This window comes from Hyaena hyaena, unplaced genomic scaffold (assembly GCF_003009895.1).
Source record: "Hyaena hyaena isolate Hyena2069 unplaced genomic scaffold, ASM300989v1 scaffold_363, whole genome shotgun sequence".
Classification (NCBI taxonomy): domain Eukaryota; kingdom Metazoa; phylum Chordata; class Mammalia; order Carnivora; family Hyaenidae; genus Hyaena; species Hyaena hyaena.
Window position 1 is genome coordinate 1,757,511 of NW_024080995.1, and position 22,772 is coordinate 1,780,282.

The following is a 22,772-nucleotide window of genomic DNA, read 5'->3' on the forward strand; positions in this document are numbered from 1 at the left end:
GATTCTATGTCTCCCTCTCTCTCTCTGTCCCTCTGTCCCTCTCTCCCTCATGCTCTCTCACTCTCTCTCTTTCTCAAAAATAAACATTTAAAAACCAAAAAAAAAAAAAAAGTCTGGGTGGAACCACAGCATTTCCTGGAAAGCTTCTGTGTGGTTGAAGATTGTTGGTCATCTCACCTTCCATTGGCCAAAGCAACTCACTAGTCAAAGGGACAATGGGGCGAGGAAGTACATTCTAGGAACATCACCAACCAAAGGGGCTGCCAGTCACAAGACAGTTGGTGAAGATTCCCTTAGGGGGTTCCCTTAGGGGAAGCAAATGATTGCACTTCTACCACAACTGAATACAATTGAAGCACTTGGTTCACCACTTCAGGTCCATTAGATCGGCTGCTGTGTGCAATGCTTAATGTAAAGAAGAGTTTTGGGCAAGACTAAGATTTTCCCAGTCAAGGATCGCCTCCTGTCAGCTGCCATCTGTTTACCCAGGAATACACTAAGTGCAAGATATGTCCTGTCTTGGGTAGTATTTGAGTGGTTTCTGGAATTCAGGAAATAAATTGATGGTATAGTTAAAAGCATAGTATGGAAATAGCAAGTGGCCATAAGATGACCCAGTGAACTATTTTGCCTAATAAAATTTACCTAGAGCAAAGAACAATAGGATTAAAGACAGGATAGTATCTATCAGAGCTAAATTTGGGTAGGAAAGTTCTCCGTGGAGCAGGAATACAAAGGTTTGGGCTACAACAGTATGTTTGGTCAAACACATTATGGGAGCTGATTTGAATGAATTCATGCGTTTTATTTTTTCATTCATTACATACTGCCTCAAATGTATCAGAATAGGATTATATTCAAAATTAACTCCAACTGATGGGATTGGAACATTAGGTCCAATTTTGTTTTTCTAAACATTTAATTCAATAATTATATAGAGAGGAAAAATACCTAATAATTGCACAGCTTTATTAATACAAAAGTAACACATTACATCATATATTTCTTGATTCTAGATATCCCTGGAATATAGAGTTTTATTTTAGTTCAATGTATGAAACTTTTTAATTCTACTCTTTGTGGTAACTTTGCTTTAGCATCTGAAGTAAATATAGATCATCTTTTCAACAGAGTAGTAAATAATGTCGATTTGAGCAAAGTACTTTACCGATATTGAATCGACCAATGCACTATTGGATTGAGTGAATCTTGTAACTCATGGCTTATTCAAATATCCTGAAAAATGCTCTCAAAATATACAATGTAGAGGTCAATGTGTGTTAGATATGTGACCTTATTTTAAGGGTAATCTGCATACAGCATGAAAATTTAGGGATGGATTTAAAAACTTTTTAAGGTTTTATTTATTTCAGAGAGAGAGAGAGAGAGAGAGAGAGAGAATCTGAAACAGGCTCTAGGCTCCGAGCCAGCACAGAGCCCAAGGCGGGGCTCAAACCCACAGACCGTGAGATCATGACCTGAGCCAAAGTTGGAAGCTTAACCAACTGAGCCGCCCAGGCGCCCTGGATTTCAAAACTTTTAAAGAATGTAAATGTTTTAAACACATGGATGAAGTATGTTGTTTAGTGAATCCCAATTATAATTCTAAAAATGGATATTATTAAAAATCAAATAAACTACTTTTATTATACACATACCAACCAGGCTATTTCTAGAAAAGAAATTTGTAAGACAATATTTCATAAGCTGGTGAAATTCTATGTAAAAACCAGTGTCTTTCTTGGGTGTTAAAAAAACAAGAGCTATGTGAAATCACAACTGTAAGAATAACATTTTACCTAGTTATTTTTATTATTATTGACAGTAACATTCTTTTATAAAATAAGTAGCAGAAACACTGCAAAATCAATGGAAACTCTTCATGACTTGCCATACCCAGATGGTCTATATGCCCAGAATAGTAAGGGGACCGTACAGGAGCAAACAGTCATTTCAGCAGGAGGCTGTCTAGTTTCTCCTCAGCATGAAAACCAAACCATGTTAGGGACCAAATTGTATTATGAGTTCTTTCCACCTCAAATTATGTAGTATAAGGTGATCAAGATACATTAATGTTGTAGAATTATAACTTTGGTGTTCAGAAACCTTCGGGGAAATTGAAATGGGACAGAAGAATTCTACAAAGTGATCTGCTCAGTAGATAACTGGAAATAACCAGGTTTAGCAACATAAAAAAGTTATTGAAGTAAGATATAAATTCACTGTGGAAATATAGTTCATCAGGTTTTAAACCTATATGATATAGTTTCTAAACTTAACTATTACAATCACTTTTTTAAATGTCTTTTGTTTTTCAGAGTTCCTAAGATAGTCTCCATTTCTGCCAAAATACTTTACTTACTAGATTTGTTTTGGGTTTCTCCCAGGAATACAATTTGAGAGAATATTAGTGTAATGTGGCACTAGTATTATATTTTCATATACTTTACTGAGATACAAAATCATGTAAGTACTTGAAAATTATTTCATAACTGTTAAAAACAGATAGGCGTGGGTTTGGGAATCAGGGAATAAAAATTGCAATTGCATGACCCTGGTCATGTCACATATTTATTTTGGGAGTAAGAAACATACAAATTCTAAAACTAGAAATGTCAGTTTTGCTTTGAGTCAGTTTGTTTTTTATTGTGATAGGAATGAATTGGATGATCTCTAACTTTTCTTTAAATGTTTGCTATTTCCTAATTTTATGATTTACTTCTCTCTGATTCTCTTAAAATACCTTACTTAACCTTACAGAAGTTTAGAGGTCGAACAAACTAAGTAAGTAATCTCCGCCTGAAAGCCTGTCTTGTAGCTTGCCGTGACTTGTTCCACATCAGCATCAAAAAACTAATACCTTAGGGATTATATGTATTCTGTCTGTAAAGAAAAATTTAAAAGCTACAACCTGAGAAAACATAAATTTGTATGTTTATTTCACTCATCAATTGGCCAATTGATTTTTTTTCCCCTGTAAATTCTCACCAGGGCAAGATAAAGCACAAAATAGTAGCAATTAATTTAGTAACTCATAATGGAAGCAGTGGAAACTTGGAGAAGATGAGAGAATTGTCACAGCACATTGGTGGCAGGGGGCAATCAGTAGAGCGGGGAGATTACTTTTAGGCTTTAAAAAAACCATAGAATTTAAGGACATTGTGGAAGTAAAAATATCTCATCAGAAGTTAACAGTTATGCTATTTTCACCCAAACCCACGATGACATTAGAATGTACAGTTGTGGGCATTAGCAGTCTCTTAAGGGGAACATTAAATGGCATCTTTCTTTGTCACCCACATTCTGAACCAAGAGAAAAATTAAACAGGAGACTAAGTAAGAAAAACATTACTTTTATACCTCATAGAAGTTTGTTTGGAGGGCGTAGCTTTGTGGGAAAGCCCAGAAAAGCCTGCAGGACCAAACTCCGGAGTTCAGCAACCCTATGCAGCCAGGCCCGCGTTGTCATGGGTAGAGGTGCTTTCCAGAAGTTACATAGCTATTAACCTATAAAAGGCTAAATTTCTTCAGATACAAAGCATGTATTAGATTGCCTCCATGTTTAGGGCTTTTTGTGTGAAATGCCACTGTGAAAATGAAATCCGTCATTCTGCCCTCTTGTAGACATTTCTGTTTGGGTGGAAAATTTCAGATGCCAAAGAAGTCTGAACTATGAGACCTCATGAGTTAAGCTTACTTTAAATCAAGTACCTTTATCTGTACTGCAAAGGTAACCAGTCCAAGCCATCTCACTACGAAAATCTTACAAAGCCCTCCAAGAATGTGCAGTATTACTAAAATGTAATTCTAATGCTACTGACTTAACTTCCCTTTTTTGTATCAGTTGGAGATCATCAGATTTTTATCATGTCCTTTATTTATTATTTCTACATTCTAATAAATTTCCCCCTTATTCTTTTTTCACCCACATTAATTAGTACAGGATCATCACTTCACTGTATCTGTTCAGTCACAAATTCTACTTTGTTTTGTTACTACCACTTTTCCACAGCCTCTGGCTCCATTTATTTTCTTTTGGATTTTTTTTCTCCTTCAGGATCTCTTATCTAACTGGCTTCTACTCTTGTTTTGCTTGTCTTCCTAAAGAATCATTCTTCCATTTTTTGTTGCCAACTTACTCCCAACATTTGTTGTTGTTGTTATTGTTGTTGCTGTTGTTGTTCTTTCAGATTTCCTGATTGTTAACATGCACTTCTTGTTATTTTTTGTTTCTAATTATGTTTACCCTTTTGTGGTTTTTTTGTTTGCTTTTTATTTGTCTAAATGCATATCCATATTCGTCTTGAAAATACTTATGTCTCTTTGAAGTCTTTTCACCAAGAAATTTATATGGTCTTACCGCTTTTGAAAGGTAGCAAGGCCTTCTCCTATTAACCCAAAGATATACTTAAATGCTGGTTCTCTTGTAAAGAGAAAGGTGAAAGCCAAAAAAAATAAACAAATAAAAAAACCAGATTCTGTGAGGTTCCTCCCTTCCATATTGGATGAAGTATAGTTTCATAAATTAGGAACATTTAAAGTATTCAGTTATGAATTTTTGCACTAAAGGCTGAAGTTCCTTTTCAAGTGTAAATAGAAAATTCATGATTGATTGATTGATTGATTTTTAAAGTTTATTTTATTTTATTTGAGAGAGAGAGAGAGAGAGAGAGCGTGTGTGCATGAGCCGGGGAGAGGCGGAGAGAAATGGAGAGAGAATCTCAAGTAGACCATGCTTGGTCAGCATAGAGCCCCAAGCAGGGGCTTGAACCCCTGAACCATGAGGTCATGACCTGAGACAAAACCAAGAGTCAGATGCTTAACTGACTGAGCCACCGAGACACCCCCAATTCATGATTTATTTTTATATTTTTTAGCAAAGTGTGTACAAATTCCAAATATAATTTAGAACTTTTTTCCATAGTGTTACTGGCAAAATATTAATATTGAATTATATCTAACAGTTTTTAGGTACTACATAAATAAACTTAAGGTGTAGGTAGGTTATAATTAAAAATTTTGTCTCTTCCTATAACTAATATAAGGTTTATTTTTATTTTTTTATTTTTTTATTTTTTTTTATTTTTTTTCACAAATAGTATTGTCAAATTAGTTTCCACATAACACTCAGTGCTCATCCCCACAAGTGCCCTCCTCCATGCCCATCCCTCCTCCCCCCCACATCCATCAGTCCTCAGTTTTTGTCAGCATTCAAGAGTCTCTCATGGTTTGCCTCTCTCCCTATAAGGTTTATTTTTAAATAGATGTTTGAATATAAGGTCTACTTAGAGTTGCAAAAAACACTTCCATTAATCTCGGTGTGATGATGTCATTATAATATGCATGAAATCGTTCATATATAAATGTAATTCCAGTGTCTGAACTAATTTATAATTATATATATTATAGTTAAAGTGATCATGTTTGTCAGTGTAAAATGCTTTTCTTCTATCTTCCTGGTCATTTACATCTCCAGTTGGAACTCACAGCCAGTAATTAGGAAGATTTGCCTGGAGGGCTTTTCTCAAATGGACTATTTCTGGAAAATAGGAAGTCTTTTAGTAACTTTCTGTTCCATCTACATAACTTCATGGGCAATGATCTCCCACACAGCATTCCCTTTGAAGGGCAGTGATTGGCCACAATGATCATCAGTATTTAAAATATGTCTATATATAAAACCCAAATATATACATATTAAGGAAGTCACTAAAGCAGTAAAATGGAAAGGATGAAACCAAATGGATGGGCAATGACATACCAAATGAAAGCAAACAAGAAGTAGGAGTCATTATATGACAGCAGACAAAAGTTGTCTTTGGAGGGCAAGGACAATTTAAGGTAGGAAAGGGTTTGATCCACTCCAAAGACCTGATCTGGAGCAATGTCTACACACCAAATAACAGAGCATTAAAATTCAGAAAACAAAAATTACAGGGAGTATGGGAATAAATAGAAACACATAAAAAACCGATTTTAATTTCCCTTTCCGAGCTCATGGTAGATCAAGTAAAACAAAAATATGTACATATATAGAAGGTCTAAAAAAGGTAAATTTAACTGAGATACGTTAAACTCTATAGGTTTAAAACAAAGAAATTTTTCTGTGTTCTTGGAAGGTCATTAAAGAAAAAACAACTCTGTTAGAGACAAAAAGAAAATCTCAGTAAATTACGAAGAACAGAAGTGGTACAAACTACATTATTAGATTATAATACAAAAAAATCTTAACATAAATAAATAAATTAGTAGAAGAAATCTATCAATCAAATCTATCATTTGGAAATTGTAAACACTCTCTTACTCCGCTCTGACAGTAAAGAGCAATTTGAAAGCAAAGTTAATTAAGAATGTTCTGGTTATTTTTTAATTTACTTTTCCAAGTTTGCACAGTTCTAAAATTTTGTTATTTTTGCGAAGGCTGTATTTAATTTATTAATTACTTCAGGAAAATTTCATTTCATATCTTTATTATGTTGTATTTCTATCCAAGAAAAGGATCTGTCTTTCTATCCATTTTTTTGTTTTTTCAAAGATTTTTAAAAAATTCTTACATTGTGTGTATGAAATATTAATTGTATTTTTCCCCTTTTAAATAGACCATTTTTTAGGTTCACAGAAAAATTGAGCAAAAAGTGCAAAGTTCCCATATGTGCCCAGTCCTCGTGTAAGCACAGTCCATGAGCAGCATACACCAGAATGGTACTTTTTGTTGTAACTGATGAACCTACATTGACACATTATTATTACCCCGAGTACATAGTTTAGACTATGGCTCACTCTTAGTCTTGAACATTCTGTGTGTTTGGACAATGTATAGTGACATGCACCTACCATTATACGTAGGTTACATATAAACGTAAATATGCATTTACGTTTCCTCCATGTCATTTCCTGGCTGAATAGCTCATTACTTTTTAGTTCTGAAGAGTATTCCATTGTCAGGATATACCACCATTTATTGATCCATTTACCTATAAAGGACATCTTCATTGCTTCCACATTTTGGCAATTTTTATTAATAAAGCTGCTATAAACATTTGTGTGCGGGTTTTTGTGTAGACATAAGATTTCAACTCACTTGGGTAATTACCAAAGAGGGCAATTTCTAGATTGTATGTTAAGAGTAAGTTTTGTTCCGTAAGAAGTTGGCAAACTATCTTCCAATGTGGCTGTACCATTTAGCATTCCAGATGGCAGTGAGTAAGAGTTCCTTATTACTCCACATTCTTTTTTTAAAAAAAATTTTTAATAGTTTTTATTTATTTTTGAGACAGAGAGAGACAGAGCATGAGCAGGGCAAGGGCAGAGAGAGAGGGAGACACAGAATCTGAAACAGGCTCCTGCACAGAACCCAATGTGGGGCTCGAACTCACGAACTGTGAGATCATGACCTGAGCCGAAGTCAGCCGCTTAGCCAGTTGAGCCGCCCAGATGCCCCTATTACTCCACATTCTTGTCAGCATTTTGTATTATCGGTATTTTAGATTTTGGCCATTGTATTCACTGGGAAGTAGTAACTCTTTGTTGTTTTAATATGCATTTTCCTGATGACATACGATATGGCCCATTTTTTCTTATGCTTATGTGCCATCTTTATATGTTCTTTGATGAAGTGTCCATTAAGGCCCTTGATCATTTTTTAAATCATGTTGGTTGCTTTCTTATTGTAGCGTTTTAAGAGTCCTTTGTATATTTTTTTCCTTTGAATTAAAATGTATTGACATTATTTCCCATGCAGTGAAATTAAAAAGTTTCTTTTTTTTTTTTTAAATTTTTTTTTTTAATGTTTTATTTATTTCTAGGAGAGAAAGACAGCATGAGCAGGGGAGGGTCAGAGAGAGAGGGAGTCACAGACTCCGAAACAAGCTCCAGGCCCTGAGCTGGCAGTCAGCACAGAGCCCGACGCGGGGCTCGAACCCACGAACCGCGAGATCATGACCCAAGCGAAAGTCAGACGCTTAACCGACTAAGCCACCCAGGCGCCCCTAAAAACAGTTTCTAAACAAACCAGTGAAGCTGTTGAAGCTTGGGAACCCAAGAAATGGGTTCCTCCTTAGTTGTAGCATGGTGGTAGCAGCAGAAAGAATTTCAGACATGGAACATAGTATAACCCTTCAGTTTTGAAATATTGCTAAGTCTCCTTGTGCTTCAGAAGTGATTGCCTTTGCCCTAAAAAAGTTAAAATCATCTCCAAATGGGAGCTTCTCTGTATCTTGGATAACAGTCCTTTATCAGCTTTGTCTTTTGCAAATATTTTCTCCCAGTCCATGATTTGTCTTTTCATTCTCTTGATATTGTCTTTAACAGAGCAGAAGTCTTTTATTTTAATGAAATCCACTTTATCAATTATTATTTTTTTCATGGATCATGCTCGTTGAGTTTATCTAAATGTCATTGCCATACCAAAGGTCATTCAAATTTTCTTCTATATTCTTTTCTAGGACTTCTGTAGTTTTGCATTTTACATTTAGGTCTGACTCATTTTCAGCTTATTTCTGTGAAGAGAGAAAAGTCTGTGTCTAGATTCATGATTTTGTATGTTGATGTCCAGTTGTTCAGCTCCATTCAATGGAAAAACTATCTTTGCTCCCCATAATATTGCTTTTGCTCCTTTATCAAAGATAAGTTGGCTCAATTAATATGGGTTTATTTCTGAACTCTCTATTCTGTTCTGTTGACCTGTTTGTCAATTATTTCACCAATACCACAGTACTTGATTACTGTAGCATTATAGTAAGTCCTGAAGTCAGGTACTGTCAGTCATTCAAGTTTTTTCTTCTCCTTCAATATTTGTATTGGCTATCCTGGGTCTTTTGCCTCTCAAAATAAATGTTAGAATCAGTTTTTCAATATCCAAAAAGTAATTTGCTGGAATTTTATTGAGATTGCACTAATCAGTAGATCAATAGACCAACAGAGATTAAGTTGGGTAAAACGGACATTATGATATTATTGAGTTTTCCTATCCAGAGCAGGGAATATCTCCATTTATTTAGTTCTTTGATTTCTTTTATTAGGTGTGTAGTTTTTCTCATACAGACCTTGTACATAACCTGTCAGACTAATGCCTAAATATGTCCTTTGGGGAGGCACTAATGTAAATGGTTTGTGTCTTTAATTTCAAATTCCACTTGTTCATTGCTGGTGTATAGGAAAACAATTTACTTTTGCTACAGCAAACTTGCTATAATTGCTTATTAGTTCCAGGAGGGTTTTTTTTATTATTTCTTTTAGGTTTTCTACATAGATGATTTGTTATCAGCAAACAAATACACTTTTATTTCTTCCTTCTTAATCTCTTTATCTTTTTTTTTTCTTGTCTTAATTGCAGTTGTTAACATTTCTGGTACAATGTTGAAAAGAAGTGATCTTATTTCTAATCTTAGTGGAAAAGCTTCTAGTTTCTTCTGTTGTATTTTTACATGCATATTGTTCCTGTAAAGGAAACTATTGTGTTTTTTATGGTTTTGAACCCAGACACCTAATTCTCTTACTACTTGTAGGAGTATTTCAGATGTTTCTATTGAGTTTCCGAAGCATACAATTACATAGTATGGAAATAACTATAATTTTACGTCCTCTTTATTATTACATGTAATTATTTCTCACATTTAATTGGATTGGCTTGTACTTTTAGAAAAATTGTTAAATAATAGTATTGATTTTTTCTTGCATTTAATGAAAATACATCTAGGATTACTTTGTAACGTTTGTTGCTGACTTTGAGATTGATACAAATGAATACATACATTTTTAATACACTATGAAGGTAGCATTGTGTATTGGTGAAGAAAAGTTAGCTTATTCAGTAATTAATGTTGGCAGGAATAAGTAAGAAAAAAAAGAGTTTCTATCTTATTCCATAAAGAAAACAAATTCCTAATAGATCAAAGATTTAAATTTATAAAGTTAAAGCATAAACATGCTAACAATGCAAGTAAAGAACATGATCTTTGTATGATGTATCCCTCTACTCCCCCAGCATCATGGATGCTTTCCTCAGTGTGACACAAAATCTAGAAGCCAAAGAAGAGTTACAGTTTGATCTTCATGTTAAGATTTAAAAATATTTTTAAAACATTTCTTAACTTGTAGCACAAAAACACCACAAACTCAGAAAAATATACTTTTCTTTAAGAGAACCAAAATTAAATTCCTAATGTCATATCTAAAAGGTTGATATAGATTAAAAAGGAAAAAAGTGGTAACATGGACTGTTATTTAAACAGGAAGTCACAGAAAAGAAAATAAAAAATACAGCTCTTAACCATGTTAAAAAAAAGAAAGACCAATCTGTCTCAGAGTAAGACAAATGCAAATTAAAAGTATATTATGATCCCATTTTTGTTTCAATCAGATTGAAAATAAAATAGCACATTGCCTGGTAAAGATGTAGACAAACAGGCACCACATTATATTGCTGTCAGGAGAATCAATACTTCAAAGTGAATAATTTTGCAATAATATCAGAATTAAAGATTCACTTTTTTACTCAGCCACGTACATTTTTTGAAATTGATACCATAAATATGTCCACATATATGTAAAAATGTGTGTATAAAATTTATTAGCTGCAGCTTTATAATAGCAAAAGATTGGAAACAATCTGAATACCCATAACTGGGAGATTCATTCAATAAATTATACTGCATACAAACAATGGAAAACCATGTAGCCAATAAAGACAGCTGATCTATGAAATTGATAAGGACTGAACTCTAATATATATTTTTAAGTGAAAAATGAAAGATACAGAAGAGTTGTATCCTAAAACACTATGTCTATGCATTTTTAAATAGAAAATGTGTGATTATACATATACTCATGTGATTAGTGCTTACCTATTACATACCTGGAAAAATATATGGAGACAGACAATAGTGGTTACCTCTGGGAACAGGAAATAACTGTTAGAGAATGGGTGGAAGGGAGTTTGCCTGTATTTCTTTTTAAATGTTTTGAGTTTATATCATTACAAATTTTCTATCAAAAAACTAGTTAAAAATAAAAACCATATATACATCTATGTCATAATACTTCCCTAATGAGAAAATATAACATTAACTTCTTATCCCTAAACTTTTATTTCCAAATAAATAACTACCAGTGTTTTCCTGATGCCTCATTGGAGAAGTAGAATTTTAAGGTTCAATATTCCTTTTCCATTGATTTAAATTTACTGATTTAATTTTTCTATTCTTTCAGGCCCTAAGCTAATTAAAGGTAGATTATAAGAAGCTCTGAAAGTTTTATTAGTTTGCTTAATAGACTGAGGGTACAAATTTAGACTTGAATATTCCACTTGTTTCTGGTCATCCACTGAAAACTATGGTTATAAACCCCACAGCAGTGGAGACTTCCTTCAGTGAAATTTGAGGTCCCTCTAGGACTCCTTACAAAACAGTTATGGCTGCAATTTTATTATTGCAGCTTATATTCACCAAGGCTGCAATTAACTATATCATAGCTTGTTGACCTTAATGAGTTAACACAGTATCCAAATAAATCTCATATCCAAATGGTAGCTTAGGCTCTGGGAGTTTTGTCTCAGTTATATCTGTGAAATTTGAGTTCATATTAAATATACCTTAAAACAATACATTTGGGATTTGGCTCCTGGAATCAGATCAGATCTGACTCTGCTATATGGAGTTGAGAGTTTTGCCTCAGGTCTTCATAATATGTTTAGCAGTATAGGACCATAGAATCAGCAAGAATAGCATTATTGCTTTAGTGAAAAAAAACACTTCCATTTTTGTTGGCTCCCTGGCTTCTTTCTGATCATTTTTTCCTGAAACAGGAGAATCCTGCTGTCTCCTATACCTACAGCTATCTTTCCCCATCTGAGGCCCAATCTAGGAATTTCTCCAGCCTAGTCTTCTTCTCATTCCTAGTCACATAAATGGCATTTATCCAACACTCCTCTCTCTCTCTCTCTCTCTCTCTCTCTCTCTCTCTCTCTCTGTCTCTGTGTGTGTGTGTGTGTGTGTGTGTGTGTGTGTGTGTGTGTTCAAGTAAGCCAGCCCTAGCATGGCTAATGTCATGAGCAAGTCACAATTCCAGCTGTCTCAATCTCAGATTACATGAAGACTCATGTCTGTGACTCAGTCAGCACTGACTATTTGGTTGGTCATTAAGGCTGGCTGCAGTGGGGCACCTGGTTGAGTGTCTGACTTTGGCTGAGGTCATGATCTTATAGTTCGTGAGTTCGAGCCCTGCGTCAGGCTCTGTGTTGTCAGCTCAGAGCTCACTTTAAATCCTCTGTCCCCCTCTCTCTCTGCCCTTCCCAGACTCATGCTCTCTGTCTCAAAAATGAATAAACATTAAAAAAAAAAAAAAAGCTGGCTGCAACAAACTGTTTTGACTAGCTTGGCCAGGAGCCACTTGTTAGGATTAGGGAGTTGGATGTTATATCCTCTCAGAGACATCTCCCTTTCCACTTCATCCTGTTGCTAAGCTATCCATTGCCCCTATGGGGGATACATCCTTGTCTGGGCAGCTCCCAGAGTAAATGGCCCATTAGGGACATGATGGTATTTAGCCTAATGTACTCTAATTAAGGCCATAGTTGAATCACTTCCTTAAGTTATGGCACAATTCCTGTATCGGCAAAGCACAAGAATTAATAAACTTGGGACACTTAACAAAACCTGAGCTAGAACACTTATCTGTTAAGCCAAAGCCATTGAAACAGTAAGCAGAATAGTAGTTGCTCGAGAAGGGGGCTGGAGAGGTGACATTCGATCATGACCTGAGCCAAAGTCAGATCCTTAACCTACTGAGCCACCCAGGAGCCCCAACACATTGCATTTTAATTTAATTGGGAACAACAATTTCAATCATCTAATTCATATTTCATGACCAGAGTTTATAGGTATTAAAATCTTCTCCTAATCTCCTTAGAATATCTGCATCTTTTTTTTTTTCTAGGACTTTTATATGCAGAGTAAATGGTAATTAAAATGTGCAGGATGACAAGATGGAGCAAACAGTGCTTGTACCACCAGGACCTGACAGCTTCAACTTCTTCACCAGAGAATCTCTTGCGGCTATTGAAAGACGCATTGCAGAAGAAAAGGCTAAGAATCCCAAACCAGACAAGAAAGATGATGACGAAAATGGCCCAAAGCCAAATAGTGACTTGGAAGCTGGAAAGAACCTTCCTTTTATTTATGGAGACATCCCTCCAGAGATGGTGTCAGAACCGCTGGAGGACCTGGACCCGTACTATATCAATAAAAAAGTGAGTGTTTTTTTATCAGGCGTATTTTACTGCTAACTGCCTACTGAGTACCTTGGACTGTTTAAGCACTGACACATGCTAAATTAGCAGAATGTCTTAAGTATCCTTCTGTTTAGGAAATAAAACAACTTTATGTGTGTTTTATGCATATACATCCCTGAGAAATAAATTGATTATATCATAACAGATGGAGCTGTCTCAGATGCACCCCAACAAATACCTAAACATAAATGTATGTTGTAGGCAGGCAGCATATTTAACAAATTAAATTCTCCCCAGAGGTTGTATTTGCTATACAATTTGGTGTGTTTTCTAAATCCTAAAATTATCACAAGTTATCCCTAAACTTTTATTTAGGGATAGATAAAGACTTTAAAAATATTAGTACTAATTTCTCATAGAACAAAATTTGATGCCACAAGGTTTTTGATTTCTAAATCATGTTATACATGATAAATCAATTTCTTGAAGAAACTTTTCTCTACTTGGAAAAGAACATTCCTATAGAAACTTCAGTTTTAAAAAATTATTCAGAGCAACTAATAATGTGCTTTTTCCATTTGGATCCATGCGTCTTTGGGAAGTATCATTTTTAACAGTGACAGCTATTAAAACTCAGTTTATCAGTCAACTGAATTATGTAACAACTGAATTTCTGTATCACAAAGCGTTAAATCAAGATTTAAATAATGAAAGCTATTCAATCATTTTTCTCAGTATTATAAATACATGAAATAAAATTTTACTTAAAATATTTTTATTTCAAAACATTATTCAATGTTTTGTTGGAGGTATATTGATACTGGTAAGAATTAACATAAATATCGTATTCTGATGAACCTATATAACTAATTAAATGCTTGTATTTTCTCTATTTATGCTTGAAATGAATACCTTCTATTAACCACCCAACTTTTACTTATGACCATGATTACACCAAACCAAGAAAGCATAGAAAAAGATAAAATTGAAAAAGTTTATTGCATTGATTTTGATTAAATTTATAACTAGTTAATTTGCAACATTTTATCTTTTTAACTGGACACAATACATTTGTGAACTCTTGGTAGAAGGGTAGGGCAAAAAGATTGTAATTGAGCAGATAAAATTTTTCAGTTGGACATAGGCCTTAAAATACCCCCAAAACTTTTAGAAACTCTGTTCATTGCTGGCACAGTTCTATATCAAGTTAGTCCTTATTAAATGTAAAAGTTTGACAATTTTAATATGCGGATTTGAGACAGTTTTGCAAATCACTTCTTATCGACTATTGCTGTTTCAGAGGTAAAATTCTCACTGTGTTCAGATTTTTTTTTAACTTTTCAGGATATAACCAATTTCACTAACCTACTTTCCCTTCTTAAAAACTGGTTAGCCCATTATACACTAAAGAAAGAGATACAGAATCATTTCCCATAGATCTCATTATCTTTTATTTAACTTTGCTTTTTAACATAATATTGTTAAATCTTAGCAGGTAAGAGTTTATCTATTTTATAACTACCATATAAATTATAAGTTGCACTTTATCATTAAATCAGTCCTTTAAAAATTATTTTAATGTGATGTCTGAAAAGCTAAAAACCAAATTAATCAAATGATGAGGGGTTTATTTGTAGAAAGAAGGGGACAATGCAGATAATTCGATTAGTCAAACATTTTAACTTATTTAAAATGGCTTCATTATTAGAGCAGCCTGTTTAGAGGCGCTGCTTTCATGGGTTATATGGGTTATTTCTTCCTTAGCAGGGCTTTTGCTACCCACAGACATCTCAGTCCCACCTCTCTGGTAGTAATTACTACCTAAAAACTATTGAGGCTACCCAGAGGCTACCCCTTCATCAAACAGGGAATGATATCTAGCATCCCAGCTCATGTATGGTGTCCTTATTTATAAGACAATAAATGAATACTTTGAGACAGACCAAACTAATATATATTGACAATGGCAGTAATTCTTTATGTGGAAACCAGATTATCTACTCAATCTGTCTTTTTAAATAAAGAATTTTCAGACTGATAAAAGCTGTTGTCTTGAGAGAATGTCCCCAAACAGCCCACAATTGGTTTATGATGAATGATATATAACAAAGAGTATGAAGGCACATGGAAAAGAAAATCATGCAAGCCCCTTTCAAACAGTTAAAAGAAAGGTCTTCAAACTGAGGCTGAAAGTCCAACTCTGAAGGAATGACTAGCCAGCCAGATTCTTGTGCTGAAGCAACCCTTATAGACTTTGTTAGGTTCACATTCATATTTGCCTCTAACACCATCTAGCCTTATCTTCAAATGCACGTTGTGTGGGGAAGCAAAACCATTTTGGCATTTTGGAACAAATACATTGTGCAAGCAGAACAACCCGATAAGAGAAATATTGCTATCAGGAAGGAGTTTTCCCCAAGGTAAGGCACATCCGTTGCCTTAACACTGGGCTGACATCCAGCAAATCTTCCAGTGTAAGTCATTCAACAGCAGTACAAATGAAACACTCTGGAGGACTGGAATCCTTAAAAAGTAACATTGCAAGCTTAGGACACATGACTAAGCTATGTGTTTAAAATGTTCTTTTTTTTTTTTTTTTTTTTTGCATTTTCATGTTTTGAGACTTTCTGTGATTGCCATTATATTGTTTTCTAGTCTTACATTTTCTTCCACAATTGGGTTACTCAGAGGAATAGTCTTAAATTCTGAATTAGTTTGCTCTGATTAAAGTTGGGATAATAGTGAATGTTTCTTTTGATATTTGATGACCAATTTTGTCTTATGGCTTGAGGATCTTAAATCAGTAGAGTAGTCTTCATTAAAACAGTGGATCACACACACACACACACACAGACACACACACACACAGAACTCTTGGCAAAGACAAAGCGTTTAATGGTGGAAATGTCACTAGAAATAAAGTTTCTTGGGATGAGATTTCCACTGTTACTCATATTGGGGGTGTTGATTTTATTCTATTCCTGAGCTGGAATATGCAGGTATCCGTAGGCTAGTGACTTACTTCCCTAAGCTTTAACTCAAGTACAATAATTAATGTGCCATTTATATCTATATACAAAGTCTCTAGTTTCTTTCTTATTAATATACAGAATAAACAAAGCAAGCCTACTATAAAAATGGTTGTAGAACCCATTTTTATGTTATATTTTAGATTACGGTACAGTGGTATCCATAAAAGAAATTTATGTGTAAACCACACTAAAGCCCTATGTGATCTTCTAAAAAGGCAATGTCAGTGAGCTTATGGAAATGTCATTGCTGATGGTGTATTTTCAGATGGCATATGCCCACATATTTTTATCTCCTTTGCCCTAGTTTAAAATGTGCACATTATATAATCTTCGAAAGTATTACTAAAATTGTTAAAGTAGTTTAATCCATGGTCAGTGATATTGTAGTAATAACTGAAGAAATAGTAGCAACCATCTCTTGAACATTCCTGATGCCTGGAAGCATTTCCACACCTTCAGATGTTTTAATCCTTCAGCATTCCAAGGTAAGAACTAAAAAATAAAATCACAGTGCTATCAGAATACAGTCACAGAATTTGCCATACCATGTTAGTTCCAGTCCAGTGGTCTTCAAAACGTGATTTCAGGCTGGGTTCCTTTTGTTTGCTTATTTACTTTAGCTATGTGGCAAGGCACATTTAGCTATGAGCAAACCTTTTTTTTTTTTCCTTATGGTTCTTTTTTTCAATTTTTTATTTCATAGCTTGGGTTCATTTTGCACCATTTGGTTATACATTGAAATTCTTCACCTACTCTTTCTTACAGAAAACTTCTTTCTTCTCATGTTCTTCTTAAAATTACAGATGACGCACTAGTACCATGGAAGAAAATATCCTTTGTGGCAGGATACTGGAAATAGAATGAAGTGTTTTAGATCTGGGGTGAAAATGATGTTTATTAATTATGGAATGTAGAAACGAATCCATTTTACAATGTATTTTTTCCTTGATTGTCTCATGGGCCATTTATGAACAACTTATCTTTCCTTTCTATCAGCTCTTAAGAAGATGCCTACTTCCTCTTTATTGGAGCTGCATGAAGAGTCATGTATGAACTTGTGATTTCAAATTCATGCCCAGTCTATTATTGCTGCAGGAGTTTTAAGTTGTTATACTGGGTAGAGAGAGTTGTTTGTTTTGTTTTTAACTGGGATTAGGGAGTTTTTCTTGTAAAAGCAATTTAATGGAAAATCAGAAAACTAGAAGGTAAGTAAAAGCTTATGATTCCATAAATTGTCCCATGGACAGTCCCCAATTAATATTTTTTAAAAATATCATTAGGTCCCTTAGAATTAGCAGTCATCCAAGGCTCTCCCTTATATCCAAGGCACTAGAGTTGACTTCCAGATCTTTCTCTGCTCATCCATTATTTCTTCCTTATGCCCCTTTCTTCTTTGTCACCTCCCCATCTGTGTCTCAGAAACAATCCCAGATGATTATGGTGGTAGTTAAATAATGGCTAGCATTTATTAAGTACCAGCTATGTTAGTAAGAAACCCTTCAACTGAGAGTGCCAAAATCTAACAGAAACTAGTTTTTGAAAACAAACAAGCTAACTAATTAATTAATGCATAAATGTATGTGTGGAGTAAATCTCATTTTAATATCAAAGGATCCAGTTCTTTTCCATTTTCAGCTCTACTTTTTCCTATGCTGGTTGCATTCACAGGCTGGCTCTTCCCACAAGATGGCAGAAATAGCCACCATTAGCATCAAACTAACATCCTACAGCCTTAATAACGCCAAGAAAAAGAGCTCACTTTTTCTTCAAAATCTCTAGCAGAAGTCCCAGAATTGGTAGTAGTTAGTTCACACGACCTCCTCTGAACCAGTTCCTGTAGCCTAGGGTATGTGATGGTCTCTTTGACCAGATTAGCACCATATGTTGTCCTGTGTTGCCAAGGGGTGGGTCAGGGCCACCCAAGCCACATGGATAGACAGTGGACCAGAGCTGTTCTCTCAAAGGGAGAGGTGGAGACTGCAGAAGACTTGCCAGGCAGGCAAAAATAATAGCTCCGTACTCTATGCACTACGTATCAGGATATTTACAGTTCTTATTTAATCCACATGTCCTTCCCAGATAACTCTTGTCTTTATTTTAAAGTAATGAAACTGAGGTGAAGTAATTGCCTAAGATCACAAAGCTATTAAGTAACAGACACTAGATTTAAAACAGATCCGTCAGCTTCCATGGCCCATTGCCATGCTGCCTCGGGCTTGCAGTCTTTGCACCACCAATACCAGTGGAAAAGAGAAATATGTAATAGAATACATATAAGCCTGTCGCTGCTGTTCCTGCGCCTCTCCCATGCCCCTCTGCACCTCATACTTCATCACTTCCATTGGCGGTATTTCCCGAACCTGACTTGTCACTTCACTCTTCCTGCTCAATCAGGGGCATCCCTGATTTTAAAAATCCCTGGTTGTAGAAACAAAATTTTGAGACTCCGTAGGTTTGGATCAAGTTAAAAAATAATTGGACAATTACGTTACCACCAGATATAATAAGGTGATAAATACCTTTTTTTTTACTTAAGAGGACAGATTCAGGAAACTTAAATGACGTGCCTCTGTAATAAGAAGGGAGAGAATATGTTGTGATTGGGGAGGTGGGCCAGGGTTAGAAAAGGTACTTTGTAGTGTATATTAAAGAGTTTGAAGTGTAAGGGCAAAATGAGTTCTCAGAAGGCTTTGAGTAGAGGAGTCACATGGTCCACTTTATATTTTTAAAGATCAAGTTGGGAGTCTTTTTTTCTTTAAAAAATTTATGTTTATTTATTTCTGAGAGAGAGAGAGAGAGAGAGAGAGAGAGAGAGGGAGGGGGAAGGCCAGTGAGAGAGGGAGACACAGAACCCAAAGCAGGCTCCAGGCTCTCAGCTGTCAGCACAGAGACCAACGTGGGCCTCGAACCCACAAACTGCAAGGTCGTGACCTGGGCTAAAGTCAGATGCTTAACCAGCTGAGCCACCCATGTACCAATCAAGTTGGGAGTCTTGATGGAGGCTTAGTCTAGGTTTTTTACAATAAAGACAAAATAATAGGTGGGGTCTGAATCTTTTTTGGAGGTACCCAAGAATAAGAATAAGAATAAGCTGATTGCATTGTATTCTGAATATGAAATTTGGGAGGAAAGATTGAGCAGCAAACTTCCAGTGTGAAATTGATTCTGTTTTCAAATGCTTAAGTGTTAGTATGTTTATGTATTTGAGAACCAGACAATCACACACTTCAACCCTTAATTCCTGTATTTATATGGTGTTTTAGAATTGATTAAGGGCACTCACATCTCTATTCAGATGTAGAAATCAGCAGGGAATAGTTGGCTCATAGTTCTCACATAGCAAGTCTAGGATAAAACTGAGCCTCAAATCATAATGTCCCCTCTAGTCAAAGAAAAATTGAGCATATAATAAGGTACCCCATCTATAGTATAGGCTAAAGACAGGCTGGGAAATATTTGATCCCCAGATTTTATTTGCACCTGTGGTTATAGTTTCTCCTCTCTGAGGGAGAGGCGGAAGCAGCTGTAACTTGGCTGATAAGAACCCAGTTGGACACCTCAGGTGGGGTCACCTCCTGTACTGGTCCCACCCCATTATTGCATACGGCTAAAGCCAAGTGACAAGCAGCTTTACAGACTCTTCCCTGGGTACCAATTCTTCATCTCTTTTGCATGGGCTTAAAGCAGAGACAAAAATCACTAGACAGTAACAAGCACAGATTCATAAATAGCAATTTCTGTCAAACTATTATAACATAATTGTTTCCTTATTGGCTCTGCAGCTACGTCAAGGGGAAGGATTTTAACACATGTGTACAACCATAATCATTGACAATTTGGGCAATTTTAAAAATTACCTGTTAATACAGATTCACAGCCCAGCTATTGAAGAATCACTTGAGTTATTTACCAAAAATATACTATACTAGGCATAAGAATCTCTACTGAATTAGAATCACAACAACTTTATGAGCTAAGTATATTTATTCCTATTTTTCAAATGAGACAAATGAGTCACAGGAAAATGAAGTAACTTGTCTAGGATCTCAATGCCACATTTGAGCCAGACATCTGACTCCAGAGTCTACACTCTTATTAACTATGTAAGTTTAAAAAACTCTTACTTCTATTTTCCTAATGTTACTTTCCAGATTGTCCTGCTATTGAATGGCAGGGGTATTTTCCTGTTTTTCTTGGTCTGCCTTTAAAATCAGAATTGATTTTTACCTTGCTGAAGAGAGTCTGCACTAGCACTACAATGCATGGTTTACATGTAGGTCTGTGCTGCCAAATGCAATAGACATTAGCCACGTGTGGGTGTAGTACCTTAAACGTGGTTAGTCCAGACTTCAAAGACTTAGAAGTGGTATGAAAAAAGGATGTAAAATATCTCAAAATTTTTAATATTGGTTCCACCAAATGAAAGTATAATGGATATATTAGGTTAAAAAATTATCAAAATTAATTTCACCTACTTCTTTACTTTTTAAAAATATGGCTATCAGAATATGTAAAACCACATATGGGCTCAGCTTTGTAATCCATGTAATATTTCTACTGGACAGCTTTGATCTACATAACCCTTCAGTTATCCTTCTAGGTTTTCTTCTTTTAGCTAAGATAGTTGGCCATTTGCTAGTATATATATACTTATTGGGGTCAGGATTTACATATCTTTGTTTACTCTGTAAACACTAGCACAGAACTTTGCAAGTATTATGCTAATTGGAATTAGTTTATTTATTGGAATAAACTAAGTTAATATTTGGACCTAAAACTGGTTCCATGCTACTTTCCAGATGGTTGATATTAACAGCTTATCATATGGGGGCTCAATAAATGTTACTTGAATTTGGTAACTATATATGAAGAGCTAAGTGACAAATCTGACCAACATCTAACGTATGAAGAGTTACACTCATACAAATGTATCCTTAAAGTGATATTTCATATATAGAATTTCACTCCTGAACCAGTCAAAATGTTATGTTTTGAAATATGTTCTGAGACACAAATTATTCACATGTTAAAATGATTTCATGAATTTTCTGTAGTCTTGAGTTGTAAAGAAGCCTGTTTCAAGCTAGATTCTACTTCTCAGGCTTTTCTCCCCCACCACCAATTTTGAACTTTTTCTTTGGTTTTGAAGTGACTTCATGCAGCAAATGGTATCCTGAGGAGTGGTGGTAATGAAATTTTTATTGAACTAATTAAATTTAAAAGATGCTAAGGTACTTTACTATAATAAACCATCTAATACATTCTTTTAAAAAGTCAGTACCAAATAATACATTTAGAAATGGTTAGGATGGTAAATTTTATGTTATATGATTATTAGCAAATGCCTTTAAACACACTGAGTCAGAACTCTTCATTGTCTTATTTATGCTATTGTGTGTTGTTACTTTATTTTTTTTCTCTGTCTGCACGCTGCTAATTGCTCTTAATATATCTAATTTCTGGAATGCAATTCCATTCACATTCATGGATCCTAAATTCTTCAGAGGCTTTGAGCTTTTCCTCTGTACTAAAAAAGCACTACATGAGATGAACAGTCAATTGGGATTAGAATTCAATGTGTCAGCTAACTCAGAAATCCCAATACAGAATTTAGTGCTCCCCATCAACAGATACTCTCCAGGGAGCTTAGCTTCCAAAAATCAATTATTGAATTGTGTCCATCTAGCTCTAGAGTGGGTCTGATGGTGGCTGTTTTCACTTCCGACTACCAATAGATGATAAGATTTATTTTAAGAATAAATGGTTAAGAAATAATTTTGAAAAAACGATTAGTTCTATTGAATGATTTTTCATTCTATAGGACTAATTTTCAAGATATTTGAATTGGGAAAGCTGAAAACACTATAAACCAATGTAGTGTCTTAAGAGTTCTAGAAATAAAATATGTACCCATTTAAGACCTTCATTCAAGTCAGATGTTTAAGATATTGACAAATCAATTCTCTTGGCCAAATATCTTATGTATGATAAAATTGCAGGTAAGTATCAGGTAAAAGGTAGGTGACACCATTGAATGTCCTATCTAGTTAAGAAGAGACCCAGTAACCATTTGTCTGCATGGTGAACATTAAAAGTTGCAACATTGGAATAATTCATTATGACAAATAACAGAAGTAGGCAATAGAGTTTCAATGGTTTATACCTTTATACTTCTATGTTGTGTTCCTATCTTACAGACTTTTATAGTATTGAATAAAGGGAAGGCCATCTTCCGGTTCAGTGCCACCTCTGCCCTGTACATTTTAACTCCCTTCAATCCTCTTAGGAAAATAGCTATTAAGATTTTGGTACATTCATATCCTTTTCAAGTGATCAATAGTAACTATTTGTGTGTAATCTATAAGTGCTTTGTTGCTAAATATAAAGTTAGTTTGGGAAATGTCCATATTCTATGGCTTTTATCGCTCTCATTTTGTATCTTTTGTCATATAAGCCTTATTCTTACAGTTTGTTGGTCATAGAGATGTCACTAAAACTTAAAAAGGCTTTAA

The 22,772-nt window shown here is 34.9% G+C and overlaps 1 protein-coding gene across 1 annotated transcript in view; it reads left to right on the forward strand.

The window, feature by feature from the left end:
• Window positions 1-22,772, forward strand: part of LOC120243913 (sodium channel protein type 1 subunit alpha) — a 176,030-nt gene that overhangs the window by 82,789 nt on the left and 70,469 nt on the right. The window contains exons 2-3 of the mRNA XM_039250140.1: window positions 12,934-13,246; window positions 22,458-22,576. Of these exons, the coding sequence (XP_039106071.1) occupies window positions 12,983-13,246; window positions 22,458-22,576 (383 nt within the window). The 5' untranslated portion in view covers window positions 12,934-12,982. The remainder of the gene's footprint in view (window positions 1-12,933; window positions 13,247-22,457; window positions 22,577-22,772) is intronic.